Raw genomic sequence first — 13,867 nt, 5'->3', positions numbered from 1 at the left:
GGGAAATCATGCCTCACTAATCTACTAGAATTCTTTGAGGAGAGGGGGGGATCAACAAGCATGTGCACAAGGGGGATCCAGTGGATATAGTGTACTTAAGATTTTCAGAAAGCCTTTGACAAGGTCACTCACCAAAGGCTCTTAAAGCAAAGTAAGCTGTCATAGGGTAAGAGGGAAAGTCCTCTCATGAATCAGTAACTAGTTAAAAAAAATAGGAAACAAACGGTCAGTTATCAGAATGGAAAGAGGTAAATAGTGGTGTCCCCAAGAGGTCTGTACTGGGACCAGTACTATTCAACATATTTATAAATGATCTGGAAAAAGGGGTAAACAGTGAGGTGGCAAAATTTGCAGATGATACAAAACCACTCAAGATAGTTAAGTCCCAGGCAGACTGCGAAGAGCTACAAAAGGATCTCTCAAAACTGGATGACTGGGCAACAAAATGGCAGATGAAATTCAATGTTGAAAAATGCAAAGTAATGCACATTGGAAAAGATAATCCCAACTATACATATAAAATGATGGGGTCTAAATTAGGTGTTACTACTTAAGAAAGAGACCTTGGAGTCATCGTGAATAGTTCTCTGAAAACATCCACTCAATGTGCAGTGGCAGTCAAACAAGCTAACAGAATGTTGGGAATCATGAAGAAAGGGATAAGATAATAAGACAGAAAATATTGTATTGCCTCTATATAAATCCATCATATGCCCACATCTTGAATACTGCATGCAGATATAGTTCCCCCATCTCAAAAAAAATAAACTGGAATTGGAAAAGGTCCAGAAAAGGACAACAAAAATGATTAGGGGTATGAATGGCTTCTGTATGAGGAGAGATTAATAAGATTGGGACTTTTCAGGTTGGAAAAAAGAAACTAAGGGGGAATATGATAGAGGTCTATAAAATAATGACTGGTGTGGAAAAAATAAATAAGCAAGTGTTATTTACTCCTTCTCTTAACACAAGAACTAAGAGTCACTAAATGAAATTAATAGGCAGCAGATTTAAAACAAACAAAAGGAAGTATTTCTTCACACAATGCACAGTCAACCTGTGGAACTCTTTGCCAGCGGATGTTGTGAAGGCCAAGACTATAACAGGGTTCAAAAAAGAACTAGATAAATTCATGAAGGACAGGTCCATCAATAGTGATCAATGGCTCCATGTCTAATTGGCAGCCGGTATCAAGTGGTGTACCCCAAAGGTTGGTCCTGGGGCTGGTTTTATTCAATATCTTCATTAATGATCTGGAGACTAGCGTGGATTGCACCCTCAGCAAGTTTGCAGATGACACTAAACTAGGAGGAGTGATAGCTACACTGGAAGGTAGGGACAGGATACAGAGGGACCTAGACAAATTTAGAGGATTGGGCCAAAAGAAATCTGATGCGGTTCAACAAGGACAAGTGTGGAGTCCTGCACTTAGAACAGAAGAATCCCATGCAATGCTACAGACTAGGGACCGAGTGGCTAGGCAGCAGTTCTGCAGAAAAGGACCTAGGGGTTACAGTGGACAAGAAGCTGGATATGAGTCAACAGTGTGCCCTTGTTGGCATTTTGGGCTGTATAAGTAGGAACATTGTCAGCAGATTGAGGGACATGATCATTTCCCTCTATTCAGCATTGGTGAGGCCACATCTGGAGTATTGCATCCAGTTTTGCCCTCCACTACAGAAATGATGTGAACAAATTGGAGAGACTCCAGCTGAGGGCAACTAAAATGATTAGGGGTCTGGAACACATGATTTATGAGGAGAGGCTGAGGAACTGGGATTATTTAGTCTGCGGAAGAGAAGAATGAAGGGGGATTTGACAAATGCTTTCAACTACCTGAAGGGGGGTTCCAAAGAGGATGGATCTAGACTGTTCTCAGTGGTACCAGATGACAGAACAAGGAGTAATGGTCATAACTTGCAGTGGGGGAGGTTTAGGTTGGATATTAGGACAAACTTTTTCACTAGGAGGGTGGTGAAACACTGGAATGCGTTACCTAGGGAGGTGGTGGAATCTCCTTCCTTAGAGGTTTTTAAGACAGGTTTGACAAAGCCCTGGCTGGGATGATTTAGTGGGGGACTGGTCCTGCTTTGAGCAGGGGGTTGGACTAGATGACCTCCTGAGGTCCCTTCTAACCCTAATATTCTATGATTCTATGGCTCTTAGCCAGGATTGGCAGAGATGGTGTCACTAGCCTCTGTTTGCCAGAAGCTGGGAATGGACGACAGGGGATGGATCACTCGATGATTATCTGTTCTGTTCATTCCCTCTGGGGCACTTGGCATTGGCCATTGCACTAATATTAGGGGGTTTTTGCATCTGACTGCCCATTTCTTAGGGAGAAAATATCCATCTCCATCAGTTCTGTCCAGCTTGAGCAGTGGGTATATGCTAAGTAACTCTCACCCCAGCCTGGAGCCTTTCCCCTGCAAAGTTTACAATCTCTGTTAGAGCCCCATGAACCTGCAAAAGTAGTCCACAACCCAAAGGCATCCCAGTACTGAATTTACAAGTTCCTTGATATGGAACCATTTGGCTTGCGGAACTTACAATCTCATTTGCAACTTTGTAATAAATATATCTTTAAAATGTGTTAAACAAAAAGAATCCTAACACACACAAGCAAAACTGCAGATTTCACACATTTAAAACTAATGAACTATTTTTCCCCACAAAACCTGGCTTGCTTTTTAAGTCTCAATGATATGTACATAACAAGCCAAACTGAAGTGTCTCATTTGAGCTGATTAAGTTAGAGGACAACACTTCAGCTCAGAATACGCGAGAAATGTATTTTATGATGCTTACTTTATGAACCAATTTTGCTCAAGTTTCTTTTAAAACCAAGCAAGGAAAGATTCAGCCCAAATGGAATATGAGGAAGTTAAATTAAAAACCATGCCTATTAATTTGATTTTGGTAGTGCAAACCCAAAGTAAAATTTCTTTCCCATGTCCTTAGCACTTGCAAATCCGTGGATGAAGATTTTGGTGCTTTCTGGCCAACTCCATCTTCTCTGGGTGGCTTAGTTTTTTTGATACTTCAAGCAGAGTTCTGAAATGCTCATCTTGACTTGAATTGTTCAAATGAAACAAGTTTCCCCACAATCATTTTTCTTTATCAACAGTTAGCGTCCCTCAAGAAAAAATGTACAAGTTCACTACAACTGTAAATTTGCAGTATCTCTTTGCTCTGTCCTCTGGGCAGGTCTTTGTGAATAAGTATTTTGACTACAAAAAATTAACAATATGGGGAAATTCATTCTTCTATATTCCAGAAACTGAGTATGTCTAGCAATCTTATACATTAAATTAAAGAATGTCTCCATAGCCTAGAATGAAAAAGAGAAAGGACAGATAAAACAGATTCTAGAAAGATTTCAGAAGATCAACCAACCTACAGCAGAGACAGCCAAAGAGAAATATATTTGGTTATGCATTTTAGGTAATAGTTCTAGAACGTGTCAGGGAGAAGCATTACTTTCTATGAGAGAATGCTGGCTTTCTTGGATCCCGAAAAACTGAAGAATCCTTCAAGAGGAATGTTCATCTTTCAAGGAATTTACGTAATCTGTGAAGTTAGCATCTGGAAAGGCAAACAATCTTGTGGTTAAGGCACTGTATTGGGAGTTGGGAAATCTGGGTTCAACTCCCAACTCTGCCACAGTGTTCTTTATTGGGCAAGATGTTGCAGTACTTCAGCTCCCCGTCTACGCAGTGATAAGAGTACGTTAACTCACATGGGTGTGGAGGAGATAAATTCATTTGTATTTTTGAGGTGTTCAGATACTACAATGATTTCCACCACAGAGTTTTCCCTCTGTGTGTGGAGAGGGCGGGGTGGGAGTACTCTCTCTCAGTATCAATTCTCAGACAGCCTAAAGCAGAAAATTTACAGCCAGTAGGATCAGGACCAACATATTCAGTTTCCTCCTCAAGGACTGCAGGGTCCTTCTACAATTTAGAATTTGTTTATTGGGGATTTTCCTGGACAGCTTTAGGAAAAAATGCTAGTAAGAGGGGCCACATCATTCAGTTTAAACATCTTCCAGAGCTCAGGCTCTGTAGGCATATGATACTCCTCAAGGACGACTGTAGTGGTGTTGGGACTATATGCTCCTGGGTGCAGAGCTGCTAAACTGCAATCAGTTGCATAGTGTAGGTAGTGTTCTTTTCTTCCATGGCGGAGACATGCCTTGGGTTTAAGGTACAGGAACTCTACCAAATGTTTATCTGTAAAGTGGCTGAAGACGACTAGATCCTTTTTTACTGTGTGATGAAGGCAGCCCAAAATATCCTACTTGGTCAAATATTTCTATTTCAGATTAGTTCAACTGCTTGCAGGAAAAGCAGATTTATTCCAGAATAGTGAAAAGAAGCATAGCTGCAGATTTTATATAATTTCTGTCCTTGCTGGTAAACCTCTCAGCCGGTTTTGAACAGAAATTTAAGGAACTGTTGTGTGCTGTCTTTGAGGCAGAGAAGTATCTGAGCTCCACAGACAGAGCAGTCTGCCAGAAAGAACTATAGCATTTCAGTTTCCAATTGACTTTGCTGCCTGCTATGCGAGGTCAAGAAGAAGAACTTAACTGTTGGGAATCTGTCTCTGAGATGCAGAATATGGTTTTAGAATGGATGGACTAAAATTGCTGGCTATAATGCAAAATGAAAGTCTAGATTTTGGTTACAGATGAATATTCACAACACTCTATTTCCTTGGGATGTTGTAAATTCTGAAAGCAGTGCTTTGTAATTTGTTTCATAACTATGTTGTTTACCAGGAGTATTCATGGCTTCTAACTTTGCCAAATGTTTGTCACTAGACAACATTAAGACATCAGGATAAAGTAACAGCAAGGCTTCTGTTAAACATAGCATCAGTTATGTTTGTATCCTAATGCCCAAAAGCTCCTCTCTGGGGATTGTGCTTGTTTGCTCACCAATTTTATTCCAAAGCTTTTGTCATAATATAATTCCATTCTCTATAATAGACGGATGCCTCCTGTTGCTCATGTTTGGAAATTCCATAGTCTTACTAGTTTTGGTAAAACAAAACTTGGTGAAACACAAGTCTATTTCAGAAATGCTAAGAAAAAGGTAAAATGTTTTCCCCCCATTCATACTCTAGGGGCCCAATTCCCCACTATATTTGATCTGCTCTCAGATATAGCAGAGACTGGCAGCTGCCATGCACTGGTTGCAGCTCTCTGATCCATGGTCACTCAGTCCCACTGGAAGTTGGAGCAGCAGGCTGGCTACTCCAACTATCTCCACTGGCTCAAGCTGCACAAGGAAGCTTACACCAATGGAGGGGCACCAGAATAGAATGAACCCCATCACAGGAAGCGTATGGAAATCGTACAGCCCAAAAGAGTTGCAACTGCCATCTTCTCTTTGGTCTCAGGTCCTAAGGATATTGGTCAATAGCCCTCTAAAAGATCTAGGACCTTTGTTTTGTCAGGGCCATACAGCATCTAATTCAGCACAAAACAGAACACTAGCATATCTGGTTTTGGTACTAGATCAAATGGACTGCACCACTTTGAGACTCTTACCATCCTTAAACCCAATGCTCTCCAACTTTTGTTTTGCTGCCCCCCACATTCTATATGGTATACAGAATGTACACTGCTAACATGATTTCATCAGGATCCAAAGATCAGCAAGATTAGACTTTCCAGTTGTGGTGGTGAAGACACTTATCAAATTCATCTCTTTACATCATCTGTGCATTGGAGACATTTTCCCCTAAGAGCACAAGAGTATGGTCTTCACCTGGTAGCTGGAGACATTACTACCTCCTGTTCGGTACAGTAACTCCTCACATAAAGTCGTCCCAGTTAACAATGTTTTATTGTTATGTTGCTGATCAATTAGAGAACATGTTTGTTTAAAACTGCGCAATGTTCACTTATACTGTTGTTTGGCAGCCGCCTGTTTTGTCCACTGCTTGCAGAAAGAGCAGCCCGTTGGAGCTAGCTGCTGGGGGCTTGGAATCAGGGTGCACCGGCAGCCCACCGATCAGTTCCCCGCTCCCCTACGTTCCCTATGCAGCAGCCGCCCAGCAGGATATCAATTGCCGGGCAGTTCAGCTGTCCCTCTGCCCAATGCTGTGTGCTGCTCCTGCCCTCTGCCTTGGAGCTGCTCCCAGGAGCCTCCTGCTTGCAGTGCAAGAAGGGAGGGAGGGAGGAAGAGGGGTGCTAATGTCAGGGTGCACTCCTCCCCCCCACTTCTTTACCCCATCTGGTGATCACCACAGAACAGGTGGGAGACATGACAGGGCTCAGGATGGAGGGAGCTTGCTGGCAGCAGCTGCTGTCTCAATTTGCTGATCTACTTAAAAAGGCAGTGTACTTAAGAGTGGGGTCAGTGTATTTAAAGAGACAATGCATGTCTCTCGCTCTCTCTCTCTCACACACACACTCACACACACACACACAGTGTGTCTCTCTCTGCCATGCTGTCTTCCCTCCCTCCATTCGTGCTGCCTTGTAGAGTGTGAGGCTACATTAACAACGTGTTAACCCTTGAGGGTTCAGCCCAGTACTCCATCATTTAGCAGTAAGACATTCCCTGGGAAATATCCCACCCTCTGACTTCACCACCTCAACCAAGCTTCACAATCATCATTGCTGTGTACAGTATTAAATTGTTTAAAACTTGTGCTCTGTGTGTTTGTGTGTGTGTGTGATAAATATATATATATATGAAATATAAATATATATAAAATATAGTCTTTTGTCTGGCAAAAAAAATTTCCCTGGAACCTAACCCCCCCAATTGGATTCACTTAACATCATTTCACTTAAAGTAGCATTTTTCAGGAACACAACTACAATGTTAAGCAAGGAATTACTATAGGCTCAACACTATTTTCCTATTCCTCTGAGGTTTTAATAGATGTACATTGTAACTTGCCTTTTCTTTCTGCACCGAAAGTATTTCATAGTCCACATCCCACACCTGGCTCACTACTTCAAAAACATCCTGCCACTTGGCAAGTAATTTGTTGCCTATGACTGGTAATTGCAACAGGATTTAGCCTCTTCACTCTCCAAGCTTGCTGTAGTAGTCTCTACTACAGGTGTATAGGAAGTATCAAACTGGAAACATGAAACATCAGGTATTTTATCATATAGCATGTCTTAGTATACTGATTGGTATTCTCTGCTTAAGTCTTCTCTGGGACCCGGTTTTATGTTCAGAGGTATTTACTGAGTTCATTTTATTGTCTTCATCAGTTCTGGCACTGATTGAACCAGGGGTGTTATAAATCTCAACAGGTCTTCTTGCATACGGTATCATTCTGCCCATTTCTCATTAACATCAGTGTGCCCAGTTGAAAATTTTTTAGCTATTGCTTCATCATATAGCCTTCCTGTAATAATATGGGAAGCAGATAGGATAAATGGAAACCCAAATGGAACTGGACAATTAAAAGAAGAGAAATAAAACAAAGTACTAAGAGAGCCGAGGATGGGTTTCCCTACAAAAATAAAAATAAGGGTTTGTTTTTGAGGGTTTTTTTGTGAATTTATCCGTTTTCCCATCTCAGCAAGAATGGGCAGACTAGGATAACACCAGAAGAGAAGTTACATCCAGTTAATGCCTCCACCAGTAAGCAGATATGCCACCTCCTGGTCACTCAGTTAACAGTATAGAATTTCAGCTATGGAGTACTTCAAGCCTATTCACACAAACATGAACCCTAAAGTGAATATTTATCTCACTAGAAAAAAAATGATTTTTTTGCATATTCAAACCTTGTTGGCAAAAAGGAAAGTCATTTGCTGGAGAACGTAAACTGGACTACAACTGCAGAACAGTTAACCTCAATTTAGAAGCTCTAACAAAAGCTCCATTTAACAAAATGAACATCTGTCCAGTTTGGGGAATAATTTGAGTAATGGAAAAAGACTGTAATAAGAATTTTTATGCAATGTTAAGATTCTGTCTCAATAGGTAACATATTAAAACCTTAATGCAAATTAATGGTTTCTCTTACTAGAGCTGACTTGGTGGCTTTGAAGTGCCGTGAAATATAGAACAGGGCAAAAGAATACCTTTGTATCTCACTCACTAATGGTGATCTAAAATCTGCGGATGGGCTAAATCAACATACCTCATTGCTGCTCAACATCATCCTCTACTGGCTGAACAGGAGTTAGTCAATGGAGCTCCGTCAAGCCTTGCCAGCTATCCTGAATATGTAAGTGTAATGACAATTCATGTTCCAGATCCCAGATTCCAAAACGAAACCATCATTTCCTTCATATAGAGATATCACAGGTTAGGGAAGGCACTATGGTATTGTATGTAGCTGGGCTTGGAATGCCAAACAGCAGCGTGTATACGATTGAGAAAAATACAGCACTGAGGGACATGCTTTTTAAAAAATATTTTGCTGAGAGTTTTTTTTTTAAAATTCAAAGAGACTTTTCTAAGGCGTTCATCAGCCTAGTCTCTGAATGCCTCACAAACAAATGAATTTATCTTCACAACACACCTATGAAGTAAAAGGTAAATTAATTCCCTGTAATTCAGTTTCTGTAAAGCTATCTATCGTGCAGAATTCTCAACTCCTGGGTCTTAGCTCAAGGGTAACAGCTCTCCCCGAGCCATTAAGATTTAATAATCCATCACATGCCACCTACTGCTAAATACAGATATTTCCCCCTCCAAATGTTCTAGTTATTTTGATTGCACAGGAAGTGATGCTTCCGTGATGACAGCCCATGCAAAATCATCATCAAAAATACCTCCAAGAAAAAATGAAAGCTAGGCACAAGAATGAAGATCATTCTAAAAGATAATCTCCAAATACTATGGGGAGCTAGGGAGGCCAGTGAGATTCCAGGAATAAAATAAAATATTGAGAAGCAGTATTGTAAATAGTTTACCTTTTTCTAAAGATTATCTGGGAATGATTCTTACTCCTGAAGAGTAAAAAAAAGTCAACAAACCTGCACCTGCAACAATCAAGACCAATGTGTTGAAAGATTTTTTTTTTCTAATTCATAAATACAAAAGAGGAGCAAGGTTCCTCTTAAACATCCAACAGTGCACAAAACATTCAAGTCTACAGGAGACAACAATTAACATATAGACTTCCAGAAAAGTAAATAAAGCAGCCAAGTGAAAAAAAAGGGACATCTGGAAAAATGAAGTGGATGGGAGAGTTTGGTTTCTCCTTACCTTGGAAACAAGCTCTGGAACAGAGAGCCACATACAAGATTCCCTCGAGGCTAATTTTCAAACAATAATGCTTTGCACATGTGTATTATACAGATATCTCCAATGAAAACATCTGAAGAGACATTGGTGGCAACCTTACCCAAGCTAAATGAACCTTGACATAGCCTTCCATCTGCCAACCCAGTCAGGCCAAAGCAATAAGATACCAGATTCATTTATATACAGTCCTTTTGGTCACAGTATTGCCCAGAAAATTGGTGTAAAAATACCCGCAAAGTTGGGTTATTCCTGGCGGAATTCTGTGCATCTGCAGACACGCAGAATTAATCTCTCACATAATTTTGTATTTTCCCAGCATAAAAAACATTTTGCCTAAGAAGTGCTGCAGTTCTGCCTTTTGCCCACCAGAGGGTGATGTGGTGCCAGAACAGCCAGCTGCATTCAAGAACTGCAGCACTTCTTAGGCAAAATGTTTTTTATACAGGAAAATTCAAAATTCTATGCCCACTGCTGCAGAATTCCCCTATGAGTAGAGTTCATCACAGCACCCTGCCCGCAGAGCCAGGTTAGGACAGAGTGGGGCACACAGGGCTGGGATTCAGAATGGCTAGTGGGGGGGACAGACTGGAGCATGGGTTCAGGAGCTAATGGGGTGATAGTGCTGAGCCTGGGGAGGAGGACTGCAGAGACACAAGGAGAATGAGGAGTGTGTGGAGAGTGGCAGACCTGCCTGACTGAATGGGAGAGGCTTGGGGTCAGCCAGGGTCCGCATGGGGTAGGCTTCCCAACACTTAACAATTCCACTCCCAAAAGGAAAACCTCCTACCGCCACCCAATATCCTCCAGGTTCACTCTCAGGGTCCTTCCCTCTCCCTCAGCTCTTCCATTACCCTTACCTCCCCCAAGCCTTTGCACTGCTTCTAAGAGGTGCAGGAAATACAGCTCTGTACTGAAATTTAAATGAATGACAAAAAGTTCTGTATTAATATGCCTCATAAGGAATCTATTTGTCAAAAAAAATAGCAGAATCTTTTTTTCTAAGTCTGTATTGTTACAAATATACTTGGTAACAGATATTTTGAAATAAATTACCAAAATAATTGTAACTAGCATGATTATATTGTGTTATTTTGACAAATAAAATATGCAGAATTTTGCAGAATTTTCAAATATTGTGTGCATAATTTTTAATTTTTTGGCACTGTATTCTCCCAGGAGTATAGGGTGGACTTTTTAAATGGGCTTTACAGACCATTCCATATAAAATACCAATGACCTTAACATTCAGTATATGGAGAAGGACCTCACCAGGACAGGGATGTGGGCACGGGAACAATGCTAACAGAAGAATAGGCTTTGAGTTGAACAAGAAGGTGAAGCTTCAGAGTGTTCCTAAACCTCATTCATCCTGCAACCTGAGGTCATTGTCATGAGAAAAATATCTTCCATGTAAGAAATGTAAGATCACAAGAGCAACATGGGTTCAACAGAAGTTTTTGTCAGCTTTGATGAAAGTCCCCCTATTACAGAAGAGACTTTTTAACTTATGGTAACTGAGTGGTTAAAAATACAAAGCTGTGTGAATGTAATTGCAGAGACAAGTCAAACTGACTAATTCATGACAAGTCAAAATACCTGGCACATGTTCCTTGATGGAATTAATCTTAACGATAATCAAGCAGTTTTTGTATGATGTAGGTAAAGGGGTCCTTGTTGGTTTGTTTGCCCCACACCACAAACCTATTATTCTCAGCATTCTTCTCAGGTTACTTCCAAGACATCCAACACCAGAGTACCTGCTTAGAGTCACCCGAGCTACAGAACTCTGTTTTTCTATCAGGAACCCGGATGTTAGGCTTAGCCCATATGCAAACAGAAATAGAGGTTTACTCACCTGTACCCACAGTGTGAGATGGATTCTACACATTCATACCCCAAGGAACACTTCATAGAAGTGTCATTGGAGCGCTTTCACATGCTCCTTCCTGCTCCTCCTTCTCATTATTCCCAAATGTTCTGAGGGTGAGGCTATAGAAGGGAGTGTATCAATAAGTTCCTTCCACAATCTCATCAGGTCTGCAACTGTAATAAGGACTCTGAGGATGAGGGGAATGTAAAGGTATGTCTACAGTATGAAATTAGATAGAACTTATAGAAGTCGATTTTTTAGAAAGCGATTTTATACAGTCGATTGTGTGTGTCCCCACACTAATGCACTAATCACATTAAGTTGGCGGAGTGCGTCCACAGTACCGTGGCTACTTTCTGAGTGTTGCACTGTGGATAGCTATCCCACAGTTCCCGCAGTCTCCGCCGCCCATTGGAATTCTGGGTTAAGCTCCCAATGCCTGATGGGGCAAAAACATTGTTGCGGGTGGTTTTGGGTACGTCATCAGTCGCCCCTCCCTCCGTGAAAACAACGCCTTTTTTCTGTGCGGGCACCATACTGCTTTCAGCAGACGGTGCAGTAGGACTGCTAACTGTCATCATTGAACCACCACTTCCGCTGCCACTCTGCTCTCCTGATGCTATGAATCCACCTCGCAGGTCCTCTATATGACAGTCATCATCCACCACTTCCGCTGGCACTCTGCTCTCCTGGTGGTTTCAGGGCCACTTCCACCGCAACTCTGCTCAGCTGCTCTTGTCTCACCATAACACGGCAAGTGTGCAGCCCGCTCAGCTGTTGTGTCCTGGCAGAAGACAGGTCTGCAAAACGGGTCATCCAACCACCGCTTCCCCTGCAACTCTGCTCTCCTGCAGACGCCATACCACGGAAAGCATGGAGCCTGCTCAGATCACTGCGGCAGTTATGAGCACTGTAAACACCTCGCGCGTTATCATGCGGCATGTGCAGAACCAGAACCTGCAAAAGCAGGCGAGGAGGAGATGGCAGCACGGTGACGAGAGTGATGAGGACATGGACACAGACTTCTCTCAAAGCACGGGCCCTGGCAATTTGGCCATCCTGGTGGCAATGGGGCAAGCTCATGCTGTGGAACGCCAATTCTGGGCCTGTGAAACAAGCACAGACTGATGGGACCGCATAGTGTTGCAGGTCTGGGATGATTCTCAGTGGCTGCGAAACTTTCGCATGCGTAAGAGTACTTTCATGGAACTTTGTGACTTGCTTTCCCCTGCCCTGAAGCGCAAGAATACCAAGATGACAGCAGCCCTCACAGTTCACAAGTGAGTGGCAATAACCCTCTGGAAGCTTGCAAATGCCAGACAGCTACCGGTCAGTCGGGAATTAATTTGGAGTGGGCAAATCTACTGTGGGGGCTGCTGTGATCCAAGTAGCCAACGCAATCACTGAGCTGCTGCTATCAAGGGTAGTGACTCTGGGAAATGTGCAGGTCATAGTGGATGGCTTTGCTGCAATGGGATTCCCTAACTGTGGTGGGGCAATAGATGGAACGCATATCCCTATCTTGGGACAGGACCACCAAGGCAGCCAGTACATAAACTGAAAGGGGTACTTTTCAATGGTGCTGCAAGCACTGGTGGATCACAAGGGATGTTTCACCAACATCAGTGTGGGATGGCTGGGAAAGGTACATGATGCTCGCATCTTCAGGAATTCTGGTCTGTCTGAACAGCTGCAGCAAAGGACTTACTTTCCAGACCAGAAAATAATCACTGGGGATGTTGAAATGCCTATAGTTATCCTTGGGGACCCAGCCTACCCCTTAATGCCATGGCTCACGAAGCCATACACAGGCAGCCTGGACAGTAGCCAGGAGCTGTTCAACTATAGGCTGAGCAAGTGTAGAATAGGGGTAGAATGTGCACTTGGACGTTTAAAAGCTCACTGGTGCAGTTTACTGACTCGGTTAGACCACAGCGAAACCAACATTCCCATTGTTATTACTGCTTGCTGTGTGCTCCACAGTATCTGTGAGAGTAAGGGAGAGACGTTTATGGCAGGGTGGGAAGTTGAGGCAAATCACCTGGTTTACACGGATTACGCGCAGCCAGACACCAGGGCGATCAGAAGAGCACAGCAGAGCGCGCTGCGCATCGGAGAAGCTTTGAAAACCAGTTTCATGACTGGCCAGGCTATGGTTTGACAGTTCTGTTTGTTTCTCCTTAATGAAAACCTGCCCCCTTGGTTCATTCTACTTCCCTGTAAGCCAACCGCCCTCCCCTCCCCCCTTCCATCACCGCTTGCAGAGGCAATGAAGTCATTGTTGTTTCAAATTCATGCATTCTTTATTATTCTTTTATTCGTCATACAAATAGGGGGATAACTGCCAAGGTAGCCCGGGAGGGGTGGGGGAGGAGGAGGGAAGGACAAGGCCACACTGCACTTCAAAACTTATTGAATGCCGGCCTTCTGTTGCTTGGGCAGTCCTCTGGGGTGGAGTGGTTGGGTGCCAGAGGACGCCCCTCCCCCGCGTTCTTGGGCATCTGGGCGAGACGGCTATGGAACTTGGGGATGAGGGCGGTTGGTTACACAGGGGCTGCAGTGGTGGTCTGTGCCTTTCCCGCACCTCAACCATATGCCAGAGCATATCAGTTTGATCCTCCAGTAGCCTCAGTATTGCATCCTGCCTCCTCTCATCATGCTGCTGCCACCTTTCCTCTTGATCCCGCCACCTCTCCTGTTGCTCCCGCCATCTATCCTCTCGCGCGTCCCTCCTGTCCTTGTGTTCATTTTGTGCTTTCCTACC

At 43.0% G+C, this 13,867-nt stretch overlaps 1 protein-coding gene across 6 annotated transcripts in view; it reads right to left on the bottom strand.

The window, feature by feature from the left end:
• RALGPS2 (Ral GEF with PH domain and SH3 binding motif 2) overlaps window positions 1-13,867 on the bottom strand; it is a 273,721-nt gene that overhangs the window by 201,356 nt on the left and 58,498 nt on the right. The window contains exon 2 of one of the 6 annotated variants that reach the window (XM_077823538.1): window positions 8,122-8,200. The exons of the other annotated variants lie outside the window; for them this stretch is intronic. Coding sequence (XP_077679664.1) covers window positions 8,122-8,142 — 21 coding nt within the window. The 5' untranslated portion in view covers window positions 8,143-8,200. The remainder of the gene's footprint in view (window positions 1-8,121; window positions 8,201-13,867) is intronic. 6 annotated transcript variants of the gene reach the window in all.

Source organism: Eretmochelys imbricata, chromosome 8 (genome assembly GCF_965152235.1).
Source record: "Eretmochelys imbricata isolate rEreImb1 chromosome 8, rEreImb1.hap1, whole genome shotgun sequence".
Taxonomy (NCBI): domain Eukaryota; kingdom Metazoa; phylum Chordata; order Testudines; family Cheloniidae; genus Eretmochelys; species Eretmochelys imbricata.
This window is presented reverse-complemented; position numbering and strand designations above follow the sequence as displayed.